General features: G+C 42.8%; 1 protein-coding gene across 1 annotated transcript in view; it reads right to left on the bottom strand.

Annotated features, from left to right (window-relative positions):
• The window catches only part of Epas1 (endothelial PAS domain protein 1), a 91,644-nt gene that overhangs the window by 13,213 nt on the left and 51,385 nt on the right, over nucleotides 1-27,046 (bottom strand). Inside the window, 5 exon segments of the mRNA XM_048352996.1 lie at nucleotides 3,721-3,827; nucleotides 13,315-13,520; nucleotides 13,635-13,753; nucleotides 17,327-17,411; nucleotides 18,319-18,470. Of these exon segments, the coding sequence (XP_048208953.1) occupies nucleotides 3,721-3,827; nucleotides 13,315-13,520; nucleotides 13,635-13,753; nucleotides 17,327-17,411; nucleotides 18,319-18,470 (669 nt within the window).

Below are 27,046 nucleotides of genomic sequence, written 5' to 3' on the forward strand. Positions count from 1 at the left end.
GCTGATTAGTTGGATATAAAAGTCTCTTAGATTTGTCTGCCCTGGATGGCTTAAAGCCACAATCCTCAGATCACAGCCTCCTGAGAAGCTAGAATTACAGGCATGAGTCACTACTGCCTGGCTAATGATATCTTCTTTTAAAATATATATGTATATATATTATATTGCTATAAAGGTGACTATAGAGGGGTTAAATATCTTCTTTTAACACAAGGACACTAAGGCAAGATGGGTTGGGACTTGTTTCACAGGTCAACAGTGTCACAGTCTGGGCTAGACAACAGGTCTTGTGGCTCTTAGGACAATGCTGTCTTACTGTATTACCCTGAGCCTAATATGAGTGGGAGGGCAAAATTTGCTGTTGCCACTATCCTAGAGCAACATGGAATCCTTGACCAATGGAGTAATTTTTATCTTCTCTGCTCTCCTTTTCTCCATGTCACTGAGCCTCTTCTGCTGAACTAATGTGACTCTTGCACAATTTCAAGTGCCTGGAGTTAACTTGTTTAGATGGTTCCTAATGCAAACCAAATCCAAGGCTCTTATTCTTTTTTTGATTAAGCAATTTAGCAAGCAAAGTTTTAACTGCATTTCTAGTAATTGCAGGCAAGGACCTGCTCTGTGATAGAATATAATTCACACCAGCATTCTAATCATCTGCTCATTAATACCAGCCTTGGTGAGGGCCTGCTATTTGCTAGGGAGATAGGCTTTTTATGGCCTTTAATCTTGTTTCCTTAAGAGCATATAATGTTTTCATACAACAAAGAGAAGCCACCTCCAGCCCTCTTCTGAGAGTAACAATGTATGAATTATTAATCCATTTGGAAATGATGGCTTTCAATTATCTAAACTTGTCCTCAGACTGAGCTTCTCCAGCCATTTCAATGGCAAACATGCACAGGTTGAGATATAACACATAAACACAGGTACATGTAAGACGCCAATGTATGAGAGAGAGGCTGTAAGAGAGAGAGAGAGAGAGGAGAGGCAGACTGATAGAGGGGGAAAAGGGAGAGGAGAAGTGAGGCACACTCCTTTCTCTAATTTTCTCTGGTGAGACTGACTGTTGTTCTAAGTGACATTCACTATATTTCCAAAGATTTTGCTTTGCTGGATGTGGGTCCTGCTTGCTGGTTGATTGCAAGGTCTGAGCCCAGGGCAACTTAACTTGGCTCCATTATTGGAAGAAGGGAGCCTTGATTTCAATCTAGGCTATGAATTACCTCTAGATGTGCTCCAGCAGATTTTTTTCTTCTGAAGTTAGCATAAAATGGATATGACATATCTTTATTGTAGCCCCTTTTATCTATCGAATATGTTATAAGAAGGTAGGGGACAATGCTGTCTCTGTGCCTCGCAGACGTCATCCCTGTTGCTCCCTCTTCCACACCTCTTCTGCCCCAGAGGACAAAGAACAATACTGTCCTCCAAACATTCCCAGAAACTTTCTACATTTGTCCACAATGTTGGCTTCCCCTTGGGCTTGGAAGGCTGGCTGTTCCCTCACTTTTGCATCCCAAAGCAAAGAGACTCAGAGTGTTAGACCCTGAAAAACCAGCAAGTCAGCTAGGCCCACTGAGTCCAGTGCCTGATTCTATCAGCCTGCCTTGGGAACAAGAATGCCCAGGATGGGGCTGGGGATATAGCCTAGTGGCAAGAGTGCCTGCCTCGGATACACGAGGCCCTAGGTTCGATTCCCCAGCACCACATATACAGAAAACGGCCAGAAGCTGCGCTGTGGCTCAAGTGGCAGAGTGCTAGCCTTGAGCGGGAAGAAGCCAGGGACAGTGCTCAGGCCCTGAGTCCAAGCCCCAGGACTGGCCAAAAAAAAAAAAACCTGGTAAAAGAATGCCCAGGTTCATAGAGTACCTCATCCTTCATCTCCTTATTCAGGCTGGATCCTGATCATTATGTTTTTTATCTGTCTATCTATCTATCTATCTATCTATCTATCTATCTATCTATCTATCTATCTATCTATCTGCCTGCCAGTATGTACAAGGAGAACCTTCTCTGATAGATGACAATGGTCCCTCTTGTACTGTCAGATGAGATGAAACTCAAGTCATAAGGAAGAAACAGATAGGGCAATTAGAAAGAGACCTCACTCCCCAGCGAATGAGCTGTGCTGGCATACCATAGATATTGTTGGCACACTCTGTTATCTTCTCTGAGCTCTGACTGTTCTGAATGTAGAATCCAGGGTTGGATTTCAGAACAATGGACAAGTTGCTGCAATTTTATTTCCTTTCTTGCCAGGAGAGATACTGGGGATCTGCTTGGATTTTAAATTTTACCCATTTTGGTACTCCTATATTCCCCTCAGCACCATGGAGGTATGTTTGGAAAATCATTTCCCAAGTATCATTGTTGCTCGTGGGTTTATCATTCATTTAGTGCTTGTACTGGATCAAACACTGTGAGAAACACTGGTTAAAGGTATGAGCCACCTAGCTTCCAAGAAGCTCACACAGTCTTATTTTATCTCCGAAATAAGAGTCCTTAGTATAGAGATTATTTCTACCCATTTTTGCTGAGGACATGCTCAAGTGATAGAGAGCCTGCCTAGCAAGAGCTAGGCTCTACAAGAACAAAAACAAGTTTTGATTTCTCAGTGGACTGAGTGGAGGGTTCTAGGCCCACACAGTCCTTGCCTGGTTATGGGTTGTAAGGACTCAAGGAAATTAGCCTGGACCACCTAAAGTCAGGAAGCCTAAACAGGGAAGCTGGCTAAGTGAATTCTAGAACTGCCTGGTCCAATTAGGTAGTCCCATTACAGATGTCTCCAATTCAATTATTTTAACTTTAAAAATTCAGTTGTTCTGCTCCAACAGCTACATTTTTTAGGACATGTATTAAATTTTTTTTTTTACCAGCTATATTTTATGTACTGTATAGACCACATGTGGCTAGTACAGATGTGCAGCATTACTATGGTAGTGAGTCCTAGAAGCCTTTAATTGCTTTTCTTTTAAGAGGTAGAATAAAGTTCCCATATACTAACACTTTGCTGCTTCAACAGGCTGACCTGGAACTCCAGATCCTTCTATACTCAGTCTCTCAGGTTCTGAGATTACAGGCTTGTGATAAACCTAGCTGGGATCTCATCCTCTGAAGTTACATTGATGTAGCAAGCAAGCTCACAGAGAACTATGCCTGTCTCAACACCTGCATTTACTTGATCCCAGACTACCTTCTTTGTTTAGTCCCATCCTTCAATTGCCTTTCATTCTTTTCAACTCCCCCAGGCATTCTCTTGTGATTATATGTTGTCATATATTATTCTCCCAAGGGTTGTCCCAGAGGACATGGAGTCCCAGAGGACTGCACATGAGTGCTTAGCAGAAGTAGAATGTGGGACTGAGGTTCTGTCTAGCCTGTAGTCTCCAAACTGTATGCTTTGATCTGGACCTGTGCCTCTAGTGGAAGGGTTGTTTTCTGAATTTGTCTGTAAGTATTTATAGGCCAGTGGCAGCTTTGGTTCTGTATCTTGAAAGCCTAAGTTTTAGCTACCACACAAGATGGTAGCTCTGAACTAGATGGGGTAACCCCCATCTATAAATCCTGGTTTGATACCAGTCTAGGCAAAAAGTATGTGAAACAGTACCCTCTTACATAAAATATGGTGGCAATCTGGTATTCTGTCTCATCAATTACACCCCACTCAAAGATGGATTTCATGAAAATAAAGATGCTCATGAGATACTCCTAACTTACAGTTCTGGTGACTTTTGGTCATGTTCTCTGAGTCCAGAGCATGGTAGTACTCATAGGCTGAGCGGCCAAGTAGCTCCTCAGGGTGGTAACCAATCAGTTCCGTGATTCTGAATTAAAAAAAACACAACACACTATGTGAAGAAGAATGAACACAGGAACTGGGGAGAAATTAAACCCAGAAAGCAAATAAAGTACAACATTCAAATTAACACAGTCTAGACCTCTTGACTACACCATTTACACAAGCCCCAAACAATGTAGAGCCACCCAAATTGCCATGGTCCCTACTTTCCCTGACCCCACCCCACTGCACACACATGCCTGCTCCCCTAGAGCCACCAGGAGGGGTTCACACAGCCCAAATCCAGCTGTGTGGGTAGAGATCCCACAGGGTGGATCATCGGTCTGATGTCCACATATGTGTTTAGGAGCAGAACAAGACAAAAAAAAGGCCTCTTCATTATTAGCTCAAACTCATTCTACAAGACAGTGGTACCCAGGAAAAGTGGCAATTCTGCTGCTTAAGTAAAGAGACAGTAGAGTGAGAAGAAGTGGGCAGGGTAAGCCATCTATGCTAAAGCTTTGCTCCCAGGATGCTTCTTCTCAGGCTGCCATCATGACTTCATGACCTCAGGTGCCCTCAGATGTCATCTGTGTCTTCCATGGCTGTTTCTACTCATTCTTCCCCATCTCAGAAAGGACAGAGAGTAGGGGATACTTAGAGGAAAAAACATAAAGTCACAGTCCTCTTTGATAAGCAGGAAGCTAGACCAAGATAGGACAAGGCTGTCCTGACTGCCAATGACTTTGGTAAGATGGCTAGTTTGGATGAGGAGTAGGCAGGGAAAAGGCAAATATGGAGAGCCAGGAAGAACACACAATTTCTTAGGACCTTTGCTCTGTGATGGAATGAACATCCCTGCTTAAGAACCACTACAGTGCCACTATTCCATATCAGACCTAAATGTTATTCTTCATCATCTCTATCATCACAAACACTTTCCACATGAGTTTATTGTCTTCTTTACCTACTCTATCACAAGTTAGAACTGATGCTAGAGGCTCATTATGACAGAATATGCTTCTGACACAGGGCACCCCAGTGCCCATGCTGGGGTTAACAACACAGACAAGAAGCAGGAGCAGAAAGCAGAAACACTAGCTGCTTGGCTTGTTCTCTGCTTTTAAATCCACTCTTAATGGAATCACTTTGTATACAGCTGTCAGACTCCGCCCTCGTAAAGTACTGCCTCCATCCTGCTAAGTATGGACAGTCAGCTATCCACAATCAAGGGCTAACTGCCCAGTTTCCCTCCAGAAACCAAGAATCTATTTGCAGGCAAGCTGATCTTTTTTTTTTTTTTGCCAGTCCTGGGCCTAGGACTTCGGGCCTGAGCACTGTCCCTGGCTTCTTTTTGCTCATGGCTAGCACTCAGCCACTTGAGCCACAGTGCCACTTCTGGCCGTTTTCTATATATGTGGTGCTGAGGAATCGAACGCAGGGCTTCATGTATACAAGGCAAGCACTCTTGCCACTAGGCCATATTCCCAGCCCAGCAATCTGATCTTGAGCTAACTTGCAGTATGCCATGGGGCCTCTCTGCCCTGGTACCCAATCCATATACCTCCTCACCCTACACTTACTCCTGTAACCAGGCCTCCCAGCCTCCCAGCTTCTCAAATCTCTAACTCTTTATGGAGCTAGCTTGAAGCCTCATCTTCCACAAAGCCCCTTCAATTCCTTCAGCCTTCACTATTGCCTCCTCATGAAATATCAAAGGGCAGGAAGTGTCACAAATGAAGAAGTGGCTGTCTTCTCACATGCTAGGTTGTCAGCCCTTGAACTCAGGGCTTCACATTGGCCTACTCTACAATCGGAGTTTAGGGAGTATCTGAGCAGTTGATTTCTCTAGATCTCAGGTGACACTAGAGACCTGTCTATCTCAGTGCTGTCACAAAACCCAACTGCTAACAATCTACTTTTCTTCCTTGAGTATACTTAATTTTCAAAATGCATTCTATGTGTGAGAGCTCATGAATGTAGACACACATAGCCTCCACCAATCATCAATCCAGCCTTTTTCTATTCTGTATTGTACTGAAGTAGGCAGAGAAGAGGTGAGTTTTCTACCTGGATGAGAACCTGATGTTTAAAGCTAGGGTCAAACAAAGGGAAGCTCTGCCAACCAATAGGCTTATTAGTAGGTCTTTGCTGATTCATCCCTAAGGAGATTTTTTTTTTTTTCCCCAGCAAGAGGCTAGTAGCCACTTGTACCAGCCAGTTGGTATTATAGTGGGAGAATTTTTCCTCATTTGCCCCTGAGCCAACAGGCCACTGAACTCATTGGCCATGAACCTATTCCCTGCAGCGTGACGCTGGGGTCAGCACCCAATAGTGCCTTAGCTGAGGTTCAGTTTGGCAGAGAAAAAGGTGACAGAACAGAGTTGGCTTTGTAACATAATGTGTAGCTCTTCTGTGGGCCAAACACATCTCAAGATTAGCCTGGACATCAGAACTGTACCAGTGGCTGTTGTTAGCAAGTTAGCCATTTGCAGGCTTACTGATTTGCCAGACTAACTTGATTCATTTCTGGTAGGCCTAGAATTTTCTAGAGACTCTCAGTAATGCATCTACAGGCATTCTAAGAAAGATATGATTCTTTTTCCTGAAGGAACTAAATTTCCTTTCAAGATTAAGATCTTTCAATAAAAATGTTACAAGTAAATATTATAATCAGCCTCATAATAAGATGTTTCTTTAATCTAATTAATGTATCATCCGTTCAAAGGCACACAATAGACATGTTTTGGAAGTGGACAAACAAACACAGATTTTGGAATTGCTAGATATCTTCCCACTAGCAGCTTTCATTTATCTTGTCAACTAATATAAATATTTAATGTCTCCTTCATTCCTTTAAACAGACTACCATAAAAACTGGGAAATACACATAACCCAAACACAATTGAAGAACATTTGAGTTGTCAAACTTCACAAAGCCAGGAAACCCCATCTTAAAGCTAATGGTCATTGGCCTCCATCTGCAGGCATGCCGACGCCGTCAGGGAGGGTAATGAACCATGCTTGTTTATAGGGTCAACTACTACAGCACATGGAGCCTTTCCCACTCCCTTCCCTAGGCTCTGGACCAGCAAGCAGAGATGATAAGAGTTGCCTCTGCTTCCTCCACTAGGGGAAGGGGTGGGGAGTGTGTGTGGGGGGAACCATTTCTTTCCTTCTTCCTAATTAAGAACCCTTGACTCAATGGGAAAATAATCAGTTAGAGCAGCCTATAAACTTAAAGGTCAATTTAGTAGGACTCTTCTGCTTTAAAGGAGAGAGAAAAATGTTGTTAAAGGACCTAACTTACCCCATTTCCAAAGGGAGGACAACAGAGGATATCCTATGAGAATGCAGTAGAAAAAGTAGTAGGTCACAGACAAAGTGAGAAAAGATCTAGAGGCAGCTACAAGGAAGTAGATGTTGAAGGAAAAGAGAAAGAAGAAAACCTAGTGGGGAGAAAGTTTGTTCAGTTCTGAAGTTAGTGTTTTCCCAAGCAAGTATGTAGGCCAGGCCTCTGGCTTTGGACTTGAGGGAGATGTGCTTGTGAAATGTGAATAGTTACTCATTTGCCCTTAATTGCTCTTTAATGGGTAGGATGTCTGTTCAAAAACCACTATCTATAGTTAAAGGCTGTCCCTTCAAGAGGCAGGAAAGCGCAATCCCATTCCTGTAATGGTTTGTTCTTCTTCCCAGCCTGAGACCACCAGGGCTGCCCACAAGTGTGTGGTAGTGTAGCTTCATACGCTACCCTCTTCAGGACATGTCTGACTGCAGATTCTACCTCTATTCTCTATAAGAGTAAAGTATTTGCTAAGTAAATGAATCATGTAAGTAAGATGCCTAAAGAACACTTAAATTATCTATGAGGGGGCAGGGATGCAAGGTTTGTTTGTCTGTTTTGTTTTGGTTGTGTGCTGGTTGGTCCTGGGGCTGAAACTCAGGACTTGGGTTCTGTCCTTAAGCTTTTTAAAATTTAAGGCCACAGCTCCACTTTCAGCTTTTTGATGATTAATTGGAGCAAAGTCTCATGGACTTTCTTTCCCCAGACTGGCTTTGGACCTAGATCCTCAGATCTTAGCAAGAATTCAAGCTTTAAAAAGTTTGTTAGCACTTACTTGTTTCCTAAAAAGTAAAATTTGTATTAAAGTCTTCTCTCTCCTTCCACCCTTCTGGCAAGTCTTGAGTCAAAAATACTGGTTCCTAAACATTCTAATAAGTTTTTGATTCTGCATTTCCTTAAATAATACTATACAGAGTATTCCTAAACTCAGACTACAATGCCTATTTGTTTTTAGTGTATTTTATTCAGGTGTTGTTAATTTTAAATATAGTCTTATGTCTTGGATTTTCTGCAAATATGACCCAGTATTGGAAACCTTTTCAACTAACTCTGTCCTTCATTATCCAAACCCAGTAAAAGCCAATGTGCCTTGAGTTATATTAAGGATGAAGCAGATCATATAGAAAGTAAGTTTTTGAATTGTGAGGTATATTAAAGTTTGAAATAAGCTCCAAAGAGAAAGGACACAGCAAAAAATTTTGCAGAGAAATGTTTGAGCAGTGCAGACAAGACAAGATAACATATGGGCATTTCCCAAATACTCAAATATTCTTGGGGTGATTTCCAGAACATTGCCAGCTGAGTAGAAGGAAGTGATCAGCACATTAAAGTTCCCCCTTATTCTGGGTTGTAAAGAAACACTATATTTTCTCTTAATTAGGCTGTATAGAAAAGGGCTAATGTATAGGTCAGCAAAAATATTTAGAATAGGTTCTCTATAAAAAGAAAATATACGTATTTCTGTCTCCCTGAAAAATTAGAAAATTAAAGATGGCATCCCTCCTCTGAAAAGAAGCAAAAATAACTTAAAAAATTTACTTAATAGTCAATGAAAGAATACAGTATTTTACTATTTATTTGTCGGAAATCAGTCTGGTTTATTCTTAGACTTCAAAATACCTTCTGGCTATGTTGATATATGTATGTTTCACAACTTTCACATCTCTGTAATTTTCTTCATTGATAATCTCTTTATGGCCTTGCCTTTGACCATCTTTACTATTCTCAGCATCTTTGAATAAAATGAATTTAACATATGTTTTATGTGAAGAATTTGGAATTCAGCGATCTTAACTTGCTGACCTGCAAATACTGTTTTCTTATTACATCCTAAGTTTGTTCAATTCATTGGCAAAAGACAGTTGTCCTTAAGTTTTTTATCTGCAAAGATTAAATTATCTTCTTTATTAATTCTATTTTTTTTTCTGGCCCGTCCTGAAGTTTGAACTTTTGGGCCTGGGTGCTGTCCTTGAGCTCCTTTACTCCTTATTACCCAAAGGCTAGGGCTTTATCACTTGAGTCACAGTGCCACTTCCAACTTTTTCTGTAATTTAATTGGAAATAAGAGTCTCACAGACTTTCTTGCCTGGACTCACTTTGAACCTTGACTCTCAGATCTCAACTTCTTGAGTAGCTAGAATTATAGGTGTAAGCCACCATCACCTGACTTAATTTTAAATTTCGACTGTAATTTTGATACTGATTTCTCTTCTCCCCATGATGCCTCATTCATACAATTTTATTTTATAATTTATTTCTAAGATACAAAAAGACTCATAGAAGTCACAAAGTCAAGTGGTGGTACAAGTAAGTTAGACATTGTTCCAATCTCCTTGATGGCTTCATGTCTGTCAGCTACTCTCATTTGTCACTAGATGGCACCTCCACATGAATTTAAGAACCACCCATTTTAAAGTTGAACTTCTTGGGAACAATTTTTGTTTTCCTTTCATGTGAATGGAATATTCTGTCTTGTATCATTCACTATAGTTTCATTAAGCTGCTTGTGTCTCAGAATCTAAACTCTTGGAGATCAACAACCCTCTCTTTACTTCTTTGATATCATTGTATTTGGCATGGGAGTATTAGTTAACCAGTGGCTCAATAAACAACAGTGCGTGAACTGGCTACTTAGTATTTTAGGAAACAGAATATTATACCTACATTTGCGTCATAAGTACAGAAGATCATCAATTATATGTTCTTTTCTTTAACATAGCTCCCCAACTTTTCTCCCCTGTTCAGAAGCTATAGCAGTCAATTATAAACAGATTTGAACATGCCAGAATATGCCAATGTTGTATTCAAAAAGTTTCAGATTTCAGAGTACTTGGGATTTTAGAGTTTTAGGATAGCAGTGCTCAGAGAAGGATCTGGTTGAGTGAGTATTTTAAAAACCAAACATCCTTGGAAATTTGACATACTTTTAATCCTAAGTATTTCAGAGAAAGGCTACCTAACATGTATACACAAATGTAACTAACATATAAATTGTTATAGACTTTTAAAAACATAATGACTCAAACAATTAATAGAGGGCCTTAAATAATGCTCTGGCCCTTTATTAAAGGGAAGACAATTATTTTTAAACTATCTACTTAATTTTAGATGTATTAGAATAGGCTGTTTCAGATTCATTGATTATATAGAATCTGAAAATCTCTCTTATTTCTTGTTTTTGTCCTCTTCCCCATCCCTCTGTCCTTCCTTCCCTCCCTCCCTTCCTTTGATTTTATCTTTATGAATCAAATTGCCTCAAAAGTGATTTTGTAGATTCTATTGCCTGAGTTGCTTCATATTGTTTCTGACTACTTTTGGAAAAGAATCCCTACTTATAGAAATGGTAGTCTGTCTTGTGTTGGACAGCATTAAACCAAATGAATTCTCTGATTAAAATGGGAAGTCCTATTGACTCCACTTCTCATTAGCTTTCCCATGTAGCTACTAGTTTTGAAACATTTATCTCAGAAAGCTATTAAGAACAGTATACTAAATGTGTGTGTGTGTGTGCATGTGTGTGTGTCTAGACTCCCAATACAAAGAATGAAAATAAACCTACAAAAAAGCAAACAACAACAACAACAGAAAACAACCCAAACCAAACCCACACACCCAAATCCTCATCAAAGCAATTGAGAAATAACCCTTAGGGATTAAGGACTTAAAATAGTCACTTCATAAATGTCTAAGCTGTGTCAGTGTCCTTGTTCACTAATCTGCTAATTGGTTAAGCACAACTTCTGTGTGGCACAGCATTCTGTGTGTTTATGTGTCTTCACATCCATCTCTACAGCATCACTGAATTCTAGTAGGGGTCATATAATTAGGTTATTTGCTGAAAATGCAGCGTGACCCACAAAAGCCATAAGCAATATCTCCCTCTATGCTGTGAGCCACAGGTCTGTTACACCAGTATTATATACTTGGCTGCTAGTCTTATCTACCTGTCTGTGTCCATTTCCTCTTCAACCACTTCTAGATGTTCAGTTTCATCTGCTCTCCCCTTTCTTCTAGCCACATCTTAGTGCTTTTCGATAATTACCTAAAACTCATTCAAACCAAGACAATAAGGAAACAGACTGACACTGAATTATGATTTCCAAGGGTAGTTTTTCCTTCACTTTTATAAAAATTAAAACCTTAGGGATTTTAAAAACAATGATCAAAATTGTCCTTTTTGCTGTCATTTTCCAAGGATAACAGGGCTTTCCTTGTGTGGTGGAGTCCCATGATGGCTGTCTCATCCACAGGGGTCGAATCTAGCGTCCATCACTCACAACACTAGCAGCTACTCTCAGGCTACATAGCCAGGGTGTCCTTAGCACCACTTCCTGTCAAAGCCAGTGACATGTGGATCGTGTGCTGCAACTTCCCAAGTCATCTCAGCACATCGACTTCACCTGGACACAAGGACTGCACCTTGACAAGAACAAGGATTCCTCTCTCCCCTTGGTCATCACCACCATCTTTGGGTTATCATCATGATGGTGACAGCCATTTTGACAATTGTCAAAGTTCCAGGACAAAAGCCTTCATTCATGACTTCCTCTCCCCATGAGATTGTAGACCCTTTTATCAACTTATAAAATTACCCAGTACTTAATAGAGCCTGAAGTTTTGGCTATGCTATGGTTGAAAATGGGGGACAGAAATGCTTCACAATGCTTTTATGAAAGTCCTGAAATTGTGCCACAAGTGGTAGCTAATTCTAAGTACCCCTAGCTAATGCCAGGTTAGTCTAGAATCAGAAGTGCAGAATTATGCCTGCCCAGAAAGCAGGGAAACAGAAAGATGTGGTGGGTTTGGGGAAGGCTGGGCAGGAGCTCTTGTCCTAGGGCTCAAGGGTTTCCGGCTGATAGGGACCACAAGGCAGTTTCTTGCTAGTGGTCTTTTCTCCGTCTGTCAGGCACCAAGATGACAGAAATGCTTGTCTCATTGGGTTTGTGGAATATTTTGCCTCAGAGTGGTCAAGGACAAAAGTAACAACAGCAACAGTAACAACAAGTAACACTAACAATAATCCTCCCATGTGCTGCTGCCTTGTGCTTTTGCAAGTAGACAGCCATGATCATGAATGATTCTGTGAAGGAGGCTGAGAACATATCCATTTTAGAGGGGAGTGGCACAGGGGTAGGGGTGCTACAGAGTTGACTTTGGATACTGAAGAAAGGTAGGATCAGAATGGGTGAGCTGTCCTTAAGGACACTTTTGGGGTACACTACTCAGCAAGGTATAAATGGCATTCACTCCAGAGGGGCCTCTTCCAAGGTCACTTGTCAGTTCTTTCAGGCTCTCCTTCCCTCCCTGGTGCTGGCCATTGCCCCTCATAACTGTCCTCACTGTCCTCCTCCTCCTGGTTCATAGTCCCAGGGACAAGCATGTGCGGGTTAGGAACTGTCAGGTGGTTTAGACACTCAATGACAACCCCAGCCTCTTCTCTACCATGTTAGCCTTCAACTTGAACGAGGAGCTAGAGATGACATACCTGCACAGATGACTGTGTGGTCTTAGGTGGTCTCTTGACAATGTCAGTAAAGACGGGAACAAAAATTAACACTATACATCTGCACTATTGCACCACTGGATCTGAACCTAGGCTGCACTGTCCCACTATTGTGTCCAAAGTGAATTTCCAGTGTTCCTGGAGTTGGAGTGTGGAGTCTGAATGAGCTCCCTTCTTCTGAAAGGCTTCAAAACCTTTTAACCATGGTCAGAATGCAGATGCTCATAGCAGGGGGAAAATGGAGGGAAAAGCTCAGTCAGTCATGGAAGAGAACCAGGAGAAGCCAGTCTAACCATATGTCAGTATTTAGGCCAGAACTCTAGAAGTCTCTTGGCCCTTGTCATCGGAAGCAGGGAACATCCTGGAAATTTTCTCAGGAGCCTTGAGACATAACTAGAGAAATATGCACACACCACTATGACGACAACAGTCACATAGCAGAACAGCTCTACAGACAGACTGGAGCTGCACCACTGAGACATCATTAACTATTATGGTAAAGACCTTTGAGAACTGGTAGAATGAGACATGAATCAAGCACACAAACTTTCAATACTCATGCTCTAGTCCCACCCCATTACATACACACACACACACACACACACACACACACACACACACACACACACACACACACACACACACACCCCTGCTCATAGCACAGATGCTGAATACTTGCATCCCCACCTGTCATCACAATAGGTGAATTTCATGTCCATGCTATGGCGGCTTAGGAAGGTCTTGCTGTCCAAGGGGATGTCCATATGCGATGGGTGTTGGATTGGCTCACACATGATGATGAGACAGGAATGCAGAGGCTCCTTGTAGCCACAGAGGCTATTGTGAGGAGGACAGTTGTTGTAGACTTTCACCTGACCTGTGCAGTGTAAGACCTGTGGGGTCAGAGGCCAGACAGGGGGCTGAAAGAGCTGCAGGGCAAGGAGCAGGGCTTTAGGCATTCCTCCTGCCCAACCTGGGACTCTCACCCAAGCCAGAAGTTCTCCTACCTTCCAGGTGGCTGACTTGAGATTGACAGTTCGTCCTCTGTTGGTGACTGTGCACTTCATCCTCATGAAGAAGTCCCGGTCAGTGGACATATCTTTGTTTTTCTTTCCAAAACCAGAGCCTGAATAGGTAAGGGTGTGAAGACCAGTCAAATTAATTTCATATTTACATTCACAACAAAGGCCTAGCCTGATCATTTCCATGCAACTTACTTTTTCTGTTTCCCCACTGTTTATACTTGTAGGCTCTGCAGCCTTCAGTTAAGGTTGAGCTTCACTGTGGCCCATGGGCTAATGGTTTCTCATTTCTAGCTTGTCTCCTAATCTGGAACGTGAACTTCTGGAAGGTAGGAGCTGCTTATAGGGTTTGGTATCCCCCTGTACCCAGGCACGGGCTTCAGTCACTGAAAGCAGCGAGGAAATGAGTGACATATGGCCACAGTTTTAGAAACTTCCTCTGGGTCCAGAAGGCACAGGGTCCTCTAGCAGGAAGTCCAGGGTTTGATCTAGGAGAAGCCAGTTACTGCAGGGGTATAAGCTTTGAATTGTCCTCAGAAGCACTCTGTCTTTTCTTTATAACCTTTCTTTCCTTCTTTTTTTTTTTTTTTTGTCAGTCATGGGGCTTGAACTCTACAAAGGCTAGCACTCTACCACTTGAGTCACAGTGCTACTTCTGGTTTCTGGTGGTTAATTGGAGATACGAGTCTCACAGACTTTCTTGCCTGGGCTGGCTTTGAACCACGTGAGTAGCTGGAATTAGAGGTGTGAGCCACCGACACCTAGCTTTCTTTATAACCCTTCTCCCAGGAAGCTGGCATTCTCTTTCTAACCCACAATTACTACACTAAAGACAATGTGCTATTATATTTCTTCTAATGTGCCATTAAATTTAATCAGAAATTTTGTATAACTTTCCTGGGATTGGGTGAGCAGGTGTGCTTGGCAGATGAGCACAATGTAGATCAGCTCCTTTCTTGACCAGAATTAAATAAATGACTAATACTAACAAGATACATTTTCTACTTTTTATAAAACAGTAATAAACACCATGCCAGCTAAGTCCCTCTTGTCTGTGTCTAAATTTTGCCTACACTACCATCTACTCTTGGGCCTTCCAACATCTATTCCTGCCCCCTTACTAGTACCAGTATCACATGATGACCTTATATCCTTACTTCCAATGGTCATCCTTCTCAATCCAGGAAAAGCCACAAGCCACTTTACCTAAACCTCCAGAACAGCTTGATTTATTTGGAATACTTGGAATGAATGGTGGCTTTTTGTTTTTGTTTTTGCCATTCCTGGGGCTTGAACTCAGAGCCTGAGCTTTTTTGCTCACGGTTGGCACTCTACCACTTGAACCACAACTCTACCTCAGCTTTTTGGTGACTAATTGGATAGAAGAGTTTCTTGGACTTCCTTGTCAGGCTGCGTTCAAATCATGATCCTCACATCTCAGCCTTTGAGTAGCTAGGATTACAGGCATGAACTACCGGCACCTGGCAGTTGTTATAAGGAGAGAATATTTCTTCATTATGATAAAACCATCTCTCCCACACTTAATTATGCTTCTTACAATTTTAATTTTCACAGGTAGGGTTGGCATTACAAAGAAATATACTTGTATTTTGGGGCCCCCAGAAATTAGGGTTGAGGAGACTGGAGAGACTCCTTTGTAGCTGTTTGGGTTGTTATTGTGGGCCCTTAACTTAACCTATGGATTCTTCTCATTCTAAAATTTGGTCATTCTTTCCATACATAAATCAAAAACTTTGAATAGTTCCCCATCATCTGTGAGATAAAGTTCAAGGACCTCTCCCTGGCCTTCAAAGCCTTCTATAATCTACCTCACGGCCTTATCTTCCTTTAGGAACCAATCCTTTGCTTCTAGATCACGAGTCCACCCATAGGCTGGCATCTTTAATGAGGATCTACTGACTCACTGAGCTTGACTGTAACAAAAGATCTAAAGTTCTGCTTGGATAAGTAGAGGACATTTGCCTGTGTGTCACAGCACTTGAAAGCTAGAAGGTGCTAGACCTTGCCTAGTCTAATGCTATTGATGTTAAAAGAAAGACTCCAAGGAATGCAGAAGTAGGTTACTTGGTTTGGGTTACAGAGTAAAACTGAGACTATCGTCAGTGGTTAAACTGAGACCAAGAACACAAGGACCAGTAAATTTTTGGAGGACAGAAGAAAGAAGAAACACTGGTTTTCGAAAGTAGTTCCAAAGGTCTGTTAGCCCTTTCCCCTAGAACCAGCCATTCTACAGAACACAGACTTTCTCAGTGCTATGGGGCATCACAGACACAGCCAAAGGGTGCTCCTCAGCCTGTGGACTCTAAGAGCCAGGTGGCTGAGGCCCTTATTTTTGGAGGGCAGAGGGAGGGATTGGAGGAGAGGCCAGGAGTAGTGGTAGGGTGGGGTACTTGGTTCAGGTAACAGAATCAAACTGAGACTATGCTTTTTCAGCACGGATAGTAACAAAAGGTAAAACCTAAACGCTTTGTACCACTGCTTCTGTTACTCAGTTTGAATGAACATATATCCCATAAAATCCATGACAGTGAAAGATGAGAGACATTAGAAAGTATCTCTAAATGAGGGCAAGGTCTGTTCAGACTAGGGAGTGATGCTCATTTTGCCTTACAGCAAAGTTTCAGCCCTCTTGACAACATCCTCATTCATGCCTTTTATTGAATGTCCCCAGTTACAGCCTTCTGCATGGGTGGGTTTTCTCCACCCACCAGCATTGAGTGGATATTCCCACAGGTAAGATCTGGAGCACTACCTCTCTCAAAAAATCTCTTCTCCATCAACATCTACCTACCCTCTGTCTCATCATCAGAGGCCCAGATCCATCCTATGGCTGCTGTAGCATTGTTAGTCTTATTGGTGGTTGCAATTAGCCAGGTCTCAGGCAGGTGCCTTCCACCCTGCATTAAGGATTGCCTGAACCTTGCTTGCTTTAGCCAACAAAATGAGGCAGAAAGTAATACAGTACCCCATGAAGTTCCTGACAGCTTCTGCTCTTGCACTTTGGGAGCCTTGAGCTGCCACCAAAGATGGCTAGGCTGGAGGCTCTATATGGAGAGGGTATTTCGAGATTCCATGGAGAGACACCAAAGGAGATAGCTACCCCACTTCTCAGTCACAGGCCCCAGATGTGTGGGTGATTCACCTTGATAATTTCAGCTAGTCCAACCCCAGATGACTGCATCCCAACTGACATCACATGGAGCAAGATCCCTGCCCACAGCACCCACAAAAACATGAGACAGAATCAAAGGATTGCATAAGCCCTGTTACACAGAAATGGGCAAATGCAGCAGCTCCCTTGGGCACTTGGTCACAGATGATGAGGTTATTGGTTTGGGTGGTGTCACTTGGCAGAGTTGCCTGGTCTCAGGTGATGAAACTTCCTAGAGATGGCATCTTGACCTGATGGCATGCCCCAGTAGTATGACATCAGGCATCACATGGGGCCCACAGAAGCCATTTCTGAGTTCTGGATCCTTTTAGTGCCTGCCGTCTCATCACCCTCATCCCAGGCTTCACGTCCCTACCAATGCCAGTTTTTGTTTGTTTCTGCATCACTGTATTCATGAACTACCTCTCATGTGCTTGTAGATAAAGGGAAGGCAGATCCTTTCGAGGTAGGAAAAGAGGGAAGTAAACAAAGTAAAGTACTTTACCATTTTTGAGAGTCAGGTTCTCACGGATCTCCTCATGGTCACAGGGATGAGTGAAATCAAAGATGCTATGTCCTGTTAGCTCTACCTGTTTCAAAAACAAGGTTAGCCTTCATTATTTCTAACACTGCAGTGAAAGGCTCCAAGAGGAAGCTGAACTACCTTCTAGTATTAGAGACAGAACAAATCAGGTAACTTCTCATAAGTCCAGGCCAGTGTTAGAACCACAAAAATAGAAATGTAGTAGAGGGCTATTGATGGTGATAGGGACTTGATTCACAGGGGTTGTTTTGTTAATCTAGTCCAGAGAGAAAATTGTCAATCAGGAGGGCCAGCAGCAGTGGCAAACTCAATTTCAAGGAGTGGGAGTATGTGTGTATACTTGACGCATGGCCTGAGGACCATGAATGTTAAATGGGCACGTGCAGGAAGAAGTGAAAAGACACTGACCAGAACTTTCTACTAATTTCTATCCCCAAATGTAAATACTGTCTCCCTTTGTTTAAAATGTCAACTAATTTTTAAGTATAGAAAAGTTTCTAAATGGTCTATTGTTCTTACAACTTCTCATGAAGCTTCCCCCAATGTTTTTATTTATTTATTTATTTATTTATTTATTTATTTATTTATTTTTGGCCAGTCCTTGGACTCAGGGCCTGAGCACTGTCCCTGGCTTCTTCCCGCTCAAGGCTAGCACTCTGCCACCTGAGCCACAGCGCCCCTTCTGGCCATTTTCCATATATGTGGTGCTGGGGAATCAAACTGAGAGCTTCATGTGTAGGAGGCAAGCACTCTTGCCACTAGGCCATATTCCCAGCCCTCCCCCAATGTTTTTTTAATTATTTAAAAAATAATGGGTTGTATGATACTTATGTACATGTATACCTATATTTTATACTACTTATCTTCATCATCCTGCCTTTATTATTTTCTCTATTCCCTGACCCTTCTGTTTGTTATATTTTCCCTTTTTGAAGAGGAATAGAATAGTTCACCTGAGTGAGTCCCATGAATTTGCTGATGTTTTCTGATAGGAAGATCATATCACCATCTTGGGTCACCACGGCAATGAAACCCTCCAAGGCTTTAAGGTACAAATTATCCATCTGCTGGTCAGCCTCAGCTTCAGACTCATTTTCAGAGCAAACTGGAAAGAGAGAGGGATTGGGTGGTTTGCATGAATGTGGTGTAAAGACATATGTGACTAGCAGCATTGATGTCTGCCCAGGATGGTTGAGGGCATTGGTGTGCTCTTCTGTAAATGCACACTGCCAGCTGTTCAGATATCGACCATCTGCCTAAGCAATGGGTATTAGACAAGCACCATGACACAGGATTTGAGGTTGCAGTGACAACATTTTCTGGGGTACCAGCAATGACAGCTGTAGTCCTATAGTCATAGATACAGTAGTCCTAATAGTGGCAGGAACAGAACTTTTAAATGCTAGTATATACCGTAGTAATTGCTACATGTAAACACAACACTGCACAAAATTCTAGAGAGTCTTCATAATGACTAAGTGGTAACTATTTCAAGTGAGGCTTAGAATGGGAAAGTCATTTGCCCAGTTGCTAGAAAGCTAGCATGCTGTGCCAGAGGCAGAAGCCATCATATTCAACCATTTGGAGTCAAATATGGTTTCTACTCAGAGGTCTACCTACATTTGGTTATGACCTTTGGGAAGTAACAACCTCTTTGAGTATCAGTTTCCTTATCAGCAAAGTGAGAAGAATACCTTCCATCACTTTGAAGCACAAAAATTAAATAAGAACCAAAGAAATGCTTCAAACAGTATACAAAATTATGAATTCTTTCTTTCATTTGCTCCAAGACAGTCACTCTCCTCAGATTTCTCAAAATCTAGATTGGGAATACATAACACACAGAGATGCAAAGTTAAAACCAACACCAACAATTCAAGGGCGTGAGAGCTGGGCACTCAACAAGAGGCCTAAGTGCTCTAGGAGTTAGAGGAGAAGAAAGTATTCTTTTTTTTTTTTTTTTTTTGGCCAGTCCTGGGCCTTGGACTCAGGGCCTGAGCACTGTCCCTGGCTTCTTCCCACTCAAGGCTAGCACTCTGCCACCTGAGCCACAGCGCCCCTTCTGGCCGTTTTCCATATATGTGGTGCTGGGGAATCGAACCGAGAGCTTCATGTGTAGGAGGCAAGTGCTCTTGCCACTAGGCCATATTCCCAGCCCAAGAAAGTATTCTTTGTGGTGATGAGAGACAAAGGTTTCAAAGAAGAGGGTTTGAGAAGACTCCTGAAAAAAAAGAGAGATTTCCACAGGTTCAGGCAAGTCACAGCAGAGGATCACAAGAGCCCAATAACTATACCCTTATGAATACATAAGATGATGCTAAGTGAAATGAACTCCATATTATGGAAACAATTGTTATGTCACTGTTTTAACTACTTTTAACGTGCTATGTGTAACTGTAGCTTCTATTATTGATGATCTTCTTGTATCCCCTTCCTGTGGTGTACCTGCACTATCTCTGTATCTTATCTGAGTACATTGGAAACCATGTATACTGGTATTAGAACTAAGAAACTGAAAAGGAACACCAAAATCGGGAGACAGGGTAAAAAGACAAACGACTACAAAAGCAATACTTGCAAAACTGTTTGGTGTAAATGAACTGAACAACTCATGAGGGGGAAAGGGAAAGGGGGAAGGGAGAGGGGGGACTCAGGGAGGAGGTAACAAACAGTACAAGAAATGTATCCAATGCCTAACGTATTAAACTGTAACCTCTCTGTACATCAGTTTGACAATAAAATTTTTTTTAAAAAGAGAGAGATTTCACTCTTTTGGGTGAGAGATTGAAAAGAGAAGGGCTTTCCAGGCTAGAGAGGCTTGGGTAGATCCTGGAAAACACACAGGCAGACTTTATGAAAAGGAGGATCTATGTTCCAATGTCAGAGATGAGATAGGCCTGTTGTCTTGGAGGTGCCTCACCTTCCAACCAAAGAAGCAGAGAAGACATACATCTCAAAGCACTGCTTTAGGGGAGATTAATATGACAAAACCATGCAGTGGTTTGGAGCAACTGAATTTTAGAGGAGCAAATCAGTCAGGAGGGCCCTGCTTTAGGGCTGAAGAGCTAGTTGCTTGGGGCAGCCTGAGCAAACATCTGCCCCAAACTATCTGAGTACTCTCATCTATTAAGTAAGCCTCTCTTATTTGCAAAATGTCGACTCAATTCTTGACCCAGATACAAGACCTTTGCATGCCCTAGGCTTTGTTATCCTCAGATGGCAGACTTTCTTCCAAACCCAATTCTCCTAGTTGATTATTTTACTGTAAACATATATGTATTTTAAAACTCCATATTCATCCAGTACAATCAACAGTCCAAGTATGCCTCTCCTGAGCTACGAAGCAAGTAATTTTGGAAGGACCTTTTCACTTACATAGTTAATATTCATTAAACTAAAGTCTTTCAAATGGCTACTCTTCTAGAGTATAAAATGCAATTTGATTTACAGGCCACTTGGATTGAGACACTAGCAGTGCTAGGCATGAAACATCAAGGGACTTTTTGTAGTGACACTGAATTTACCTCGCATTCTCTTCATACCCTTAAATGTAAGTTCATAGGGAATATCTAGACTAGGAGATAGTCCCCCAAGAGGGCTTCAGTGGTTACACTGGGGCAGACATCTGTCATAACACAGGACCAGACAATGTGCCAGAGTTCCACTGCTACCATTTCTACAGGGAACAGAACAGGGCTCATGAAGTGACAGTTTGGTCTTCAAGGCCAAGAGTTGTGCAGAACAGCCTTCTGGTGACCTTTTCACCAGAACCCTATTCACCAAAACCTCAGGACACCATTAAGTTCCTTCTCTCCAAAGCCTTGTTGAGGTGTCTATAGCTTTCCACTACTCACACTAACACCTGGTCCTTACTTATAGACTCCTCTGAGTTATCTGTTCTTTACCAGCTAGCTAGTCAGCTGGATTGATGATGATCAGCTTGTGTGATGTAATGTTCTGGTAATGCCCATGTTTTAAAGGGGTCTTAGGAGAGATAGTGAACTAAGTTAGTGCATGCATTAGGGCCACTTGTGGGGAGGGGCTGACTGAAATAAAGATTTCTTAGCTAAGAGCCACTATGTAATTTGTGGGCACAGGCGCAAGGTAAAAATGTAGAACCTCTTGTTGAAAAATTAATCAGAGGCCCTTGGAAGTGTGGCCCTCCAAGACTGCCCCTTACCCCTGGAGGGGCCCAGCCTAGAGTTCCTGCATCAGCCTTCAGCAAGTCCCTGCCTGGGACTGGAAATATGCTTTATCACCATGTTTTCAGGTGATGCCAAAGCCTCTGCTCTTGGGACCACCCACTGAAGACCACTGTCTCAAATCCAGGTCCTGTGAGTGACCCCAGTGCAGGAAAAAAGTGCCTAATTTAGGTTGGAGATTCTTAATTTGGTGGAACAGGTGAGGAAAGTTTTCAGCACCATTTAAATCACACCAGATATGTGGTCAGCTTCTCCAGAAAAGCTGAGGCTGGCCTTGTGGCCTACTGAGAAGATATTTTCTCCTCAATTTCTTTGATCTCAGTGGTAACACTGACTTCAAAATCTGGAGTGAGCCCAAGATAACCTATTTGGGTTAACCAGGCCTAGAGGAAATAGTTCTGCTTAAAATTTCCTGTTTTTAACAGGTCCAATACAGCAGCAGATGGGTTTCCATCTTGTCCATCACGCTTGCTTCCAGGAGGTGGCGAAAGTGGATAATGGCAGTGGGTTCACTGGCCTGGCCTTCAGAGGGAAGGAGGGAAAGGTTCTCTGGGGCCACGAGAGGAAATAGAACATCTTGGAACTGAAGTCACAATGGCTAAAGGGTCAGGAAGCCAGCAGGTTGCCCCCAGGGACCCTGGGCCAGCAGGACTCAGGCGGGGTCTCTTCCTTTAGTGGAACTATTTGCTCTCCTAGCACCTGCTTATCCTCCTGGGAGCTTCTAAAGGAATCTGGCTTGGTTGCTCCCAGCCTGGGGCTCAGAGGCAGATCCTTCCTAAAGGGTCAGGAGGCAAATGTCACATGCCTGCTGAAGAGGCCTTTACCTTTTTCCCTGTGGAAACCAGTCTTCTCTGATGTATTATAAAGATCAGACTCAATTCTGGACATAGGAAAAGATGTGCTCTTTCATGGCACATTAAACTTGCACTGTGTCTGCACTGCACCAAGTAAAGTAATGTGCTCCCAAGTGCCACCTACTATGAGCCTAGTCCTGTCATATGGAGAACCAGGGATACTGAAAGAGTCAGATCAATCCTATCCCTCAAGGACTCCACAGACTGACAGTAACACAAAGACCAATCACTGTAAAGTTAGAAAACAACTGGGAATAAATTGTTGGCGCAGAATAAAGTGAGGAACCAGCTCACAGTAGGTGTACAACAAGGCCCTTACTAGGTCTTTTAATCATATTGGGTCTTGGTTAGTTGCTTCCTAGGTACTCTGCTGAAGGACAGCATATTCAGCCTGGGAAGCACAAGGAAATTTTTTTTAAATGCTAAAAATAGCCCCAGTAAACAGGCTTTGATGACTCCCCACCGCCAGGATACGCACAGCTGAGGTTTCAGAGCACTTTTTCCGGAGTACTGCTCGTTTCCTTCAGGCAGCACCACCCTTGTGGGCTGGGATGCCATGGGCAGTTGGAGCTGGCCCTCTAAGTTGAGTGGGCAGGTGGCAGAACAGAGAGCTCCTGACTGGGTCTCTGAAACCAGGCTGACCCAGCAGTGCTACAGGTCAGGGCGCTGACGACAAATCTTACCCTATTAGGGTCATTCTCCCTCCACGTTTCCATCTCCAAGAAGCTCCAGGACTACTCTAACTGTTCTGAATTCACCGTTCCTGCTTCAGATATGTTTGGCACTTGATTATCACGGGGTCTTTCCTTTCAAAGACCTTGCCTAAACTCATCCTCTTCCCATCCAGGCCCATGAGGGGCCTGGAGCACTGCCTTCAGTTCCTGTCTCTGGTGGTATTGACTGATTTCAAATACTCCAGTGACACCACTAGGAAAGGAGTTTGGGAACCACCTGCTAGATCATTAGGTGAACCGTAAGCACCACCATGGGAAGGCTTGGGCTATCTCACACTACTGGCAGAAAACTGTATAATCACAGATCTTCCTGGGATTCTGGAAAGCCCCAGAAGCCCACCATTGGAGATGAACAGTCTCATTCTTTACACATCTTCTCATCCTGTGTCTTATTCTTTAGAAGATGAATTGGCTTCAACAAATACCTGAACAAGGTCAGTATTTCTGGATGAGATTACACATTAGCTACTCTTAGCCATTAACATCCTGGCATGAATCAGATTATTGGCTTCTTTCCCAACAGGACAGAAAAAGGCCTTGATCTGGAGTGTGGGTGGGGCAAAGGGGTGGGACAGTAAAGAAGCTGGAGTGAAAGCCAGGGAAAACAATTCTGAAAGTGGGACAGAAGAAGGCACCAGACATCATTATCTGCTGCCACAGTTTTGCTCTCCTTGTGCCACTTTTTCTGCTTGGAAAAGTCATGGTGAATGCTTTAAACTTCCTTGCCACACTTTGTGAGTATATGAGGGAGAGGGAGAGAGAGAGAGAGAGAGAGAGAGAGAGAGAGAGAGAGAGAGAATACACACTACTCAAAGCCTTGGTATTATCTTGTAGCTCTTTTGCTCAAGGCTAGAATTCTACCACTTGAGGTGCACCTTTTTATTTTTTTGATGATGATGAGAAAGTGATAGTTTTATAAGGCAAGTTAGTAAATTACAGTCAAATTATATTCAATTTTGTAAGCAACAGCCATTGTTTGAATAATTGAAGTTAAACCACTTTTGAGTAATAAGTTTTCAAAAGGCAAAGTAATATCTAACTTACAAGAATAAAAAATACAGTGAGGTCCACTTTTACTGCCAGCTTTTTGGCGGCTAATTGGAAATAGCAGCTCAGAGACTTTCCTGCCAGGACTGGCTTCAAACTGTGATCCTCAGACTTCAGCCACCTGAGTAGCTAGTTTTATAGGCGTAGGTTGCAGGCATACAGCTCACAGTCTCAACAGTTGAATGTTTTTTCCTTGGTAGTCTAGAGATCAGGAATTTTAATCTCCTTAGGGAAGACTAAGCAAATGCTGTGAATCAAAAAAGAAACCTGCCATTTCTCCCTAGAAACATTGCTTCACATTGCTCTCTAACTCTAGATAAAATGAACTTGATTTTTACCTGGTATGAATGTGGGAATGTCTCAAAGTAATTTTAGAATGAAAAGCACATTTTGCATGTTCACCAGTGCTTAATGCTCTCAGAATGCAGAAGCATAACAGCCTGTAGAGCTTGTCTTGAAAGAGGACTTAAGATAATTAAGTGGTATTTCCACTGATGTTCCTGTCATAGTTGTTCTGTCCTCAGCCCAGTGTGGAAGCAAATATCATAAAGCTATTGTTTCGGTTTGCTTCCTGTGATAGGAATCTCAATCGGTGGCCCCAACCCACAGCCTGAATTTCTCAACGCTGAAGTTTCCTCTCCAACATTCCCACACACAACAGCCTACTGTGAAAATCAAAGGGAAGTGTGTTTCTAAGTAAAGAAGAAACTTTTCTAAAGCCAAACCTGGTATTTTTTAGCCTTTTGAACTCTGAGGTATGCAACTAGCTATTTCCTATTATAAAAATGAGCCTAACTGGGGCTTGCTCACCTTGTCAGAAATGCTTAGTGAATTTCTGATTTGTTTTGACTTGGAAAATGTGTGTGTGGGGGGCTTGTTTTGTTTTTGTTTTTGGTAGGGATTGAACGCAGGGGCTTGTACATGCTAGGCAAGTGCTCTACTATTCAGGCATATCCCCAATGTTATGTAGGCCAGGACGGCCTCAAACTTCCAGTTCTCCTGCCTCTACCCTAAATGCTGAGACGACAGGTTTTCCCCCAAGTTTCTCTCACACCTCTTCTTCAGAAGCCTATTCTTCTTATAAATCAATGTGTTTCATAATCATTTTTTCTTTCATATCATCTTTTTTTTTTAATTTTTTTTTTTTTGGCCAGTCCTGGGCCTTGGACTCAGGGCCTGAGCACTGTCCCTGGCTTCTTCCCGCTCAAGGCTAGCACTCTGCTACTTGAGCCACAGCGCCGCTTCTGGCCGTTTTTTTCTGTATATGTGGTGCTGGGGAATCGAACCTAGGGCCTCGTGTATCCGAGGCAGGCACTCTTCTTTCATATCATCTTGACCCTCTAGCCACACTGAAGGTAAGTATCATTATTCTCTTTGTGCAGATGAGGGAACAGAGGTTCAAACAAGGGAAAGAAATGCATACAAAGTTGCAAAAAGAGAAAACAGCCACAGGGAAACTCTAATGCAGGGCTATCTACCCATAAATCCTGTGCTCCTTTTCATTATTCTGTAAGGTAATAAGCAAAGTATGATTTATAAAGAAAAATACAATTTCTGAAAAACAGATGTGACAAATGGTCCAGAGAATGTCTGGCAGCAGGCTGCAAGAGGAGGTAGGGAAAAGGGAGGGCAGATAAACCATCTATTCCTCCCCAGGCTATGCTCATTTTATGAGAACTTTTCCTTCAAGGACACAAGGACCAGATGGCCCAAGGTTGAAACTTTTAGCATTTTCTTACATTTCTTTCCTTGGGACAGAGAGGCCTACGGCTAAAATACTGAGGGTTCTGGTAGGTTTGGGGCTGGGCATGGCCCGAGAGGAGGCAGTCTGTATTTATAACATTCAACACCTCTTGAGTTGGGGTGGGATGGGTAACAGCCCATGGAGGTTGCTCTGGTCCTGTCTCACTGCAATCCTGTCTCTATGGGTACATCGAGTACACTGAGGGATTGATCACATCAGCTGTCAACTCAGGCCCGAAGCAATCCTCAGAACCACTGAGGATGTGGACCAGGTTTGCAAGGGGTTAAGCATGGTTAAGAAGACCTCATACCAAGTGGAGAGACAGGAACAATCTCTGAATGCAGGAGGACTTCATTCCCACCCCTATTCATGGTCAGCCCTGCTCAGCCCGCCCTGCCCCCTTCCCTGAGAACATGGTTTTGAGATTGGTTGCCTCCCCTCAACCCACAACTCTTGTCAAAAGCTTTGCCCAGCCAGGTTTGCAGAATCCTGAACATCCCCATCTGTCTTTCTCAGCTTTCCAAGAAGACAGACCTCTTTTAAAGAAAGAGGTACTGAGAGGCCCTAGAACAGAGTCTCCAGAAGCCTTTCTTTTAGTCAGAAACCCCAGCCTTGTAGAATTTCAGCTGTAGTTCCCTCTTTCCAGAGCATCTGTGACTATGAGTCTGTCACTGCTCTGTCATGTCTGCACAGCATCTATGCCCTTGCTGCTCTTGTCTGAGAGCATATTCAGCCCATTTGGCTTGCAGTGCAGGCTCCAGACAGTTAGGCCCAAGAGGCCATCCTCTCCTCTGAAGGTCTTTTTCTTATATCCTTCCTGTGCTCAGGACCCAGAATAGAACAGGCGAGTCTGGCCTCCCTGTCTCACACTGGACTCCCTCTGTTCAGGGTTTCTTTCCCAGAATAGCTACTTTACAACAGGATGGCAGAATTGTCCATCAGGCTTCCTCAGTAAAACTGAAAATGAACTGCAATGGTCCCTTCCCTATGTGGGTCTCCCATTCACTCATGCCCTCAGACATGCCCATCTGCAGTGCCAGGCTGGTGGCTACACTGCTCAGTTTCCTTACAGAACTGACAATTTAGACAAGACTGTCTAT

Source organism: Perognathus longimembris, chromosome 8 (genome assembly GCF_023159225.1).
Source record: "Perognathus longimembris pacificus isolate PPM17 chromosome 8, ASM2315922v1, whole genome shotgun sequence".
NCBI classification, from domain to species: Eukaryota; Metazoa; Chordata; class Mammalia; order Rodentia; family Heteromyidae; genus Perognathus; species Perognathus longimembris.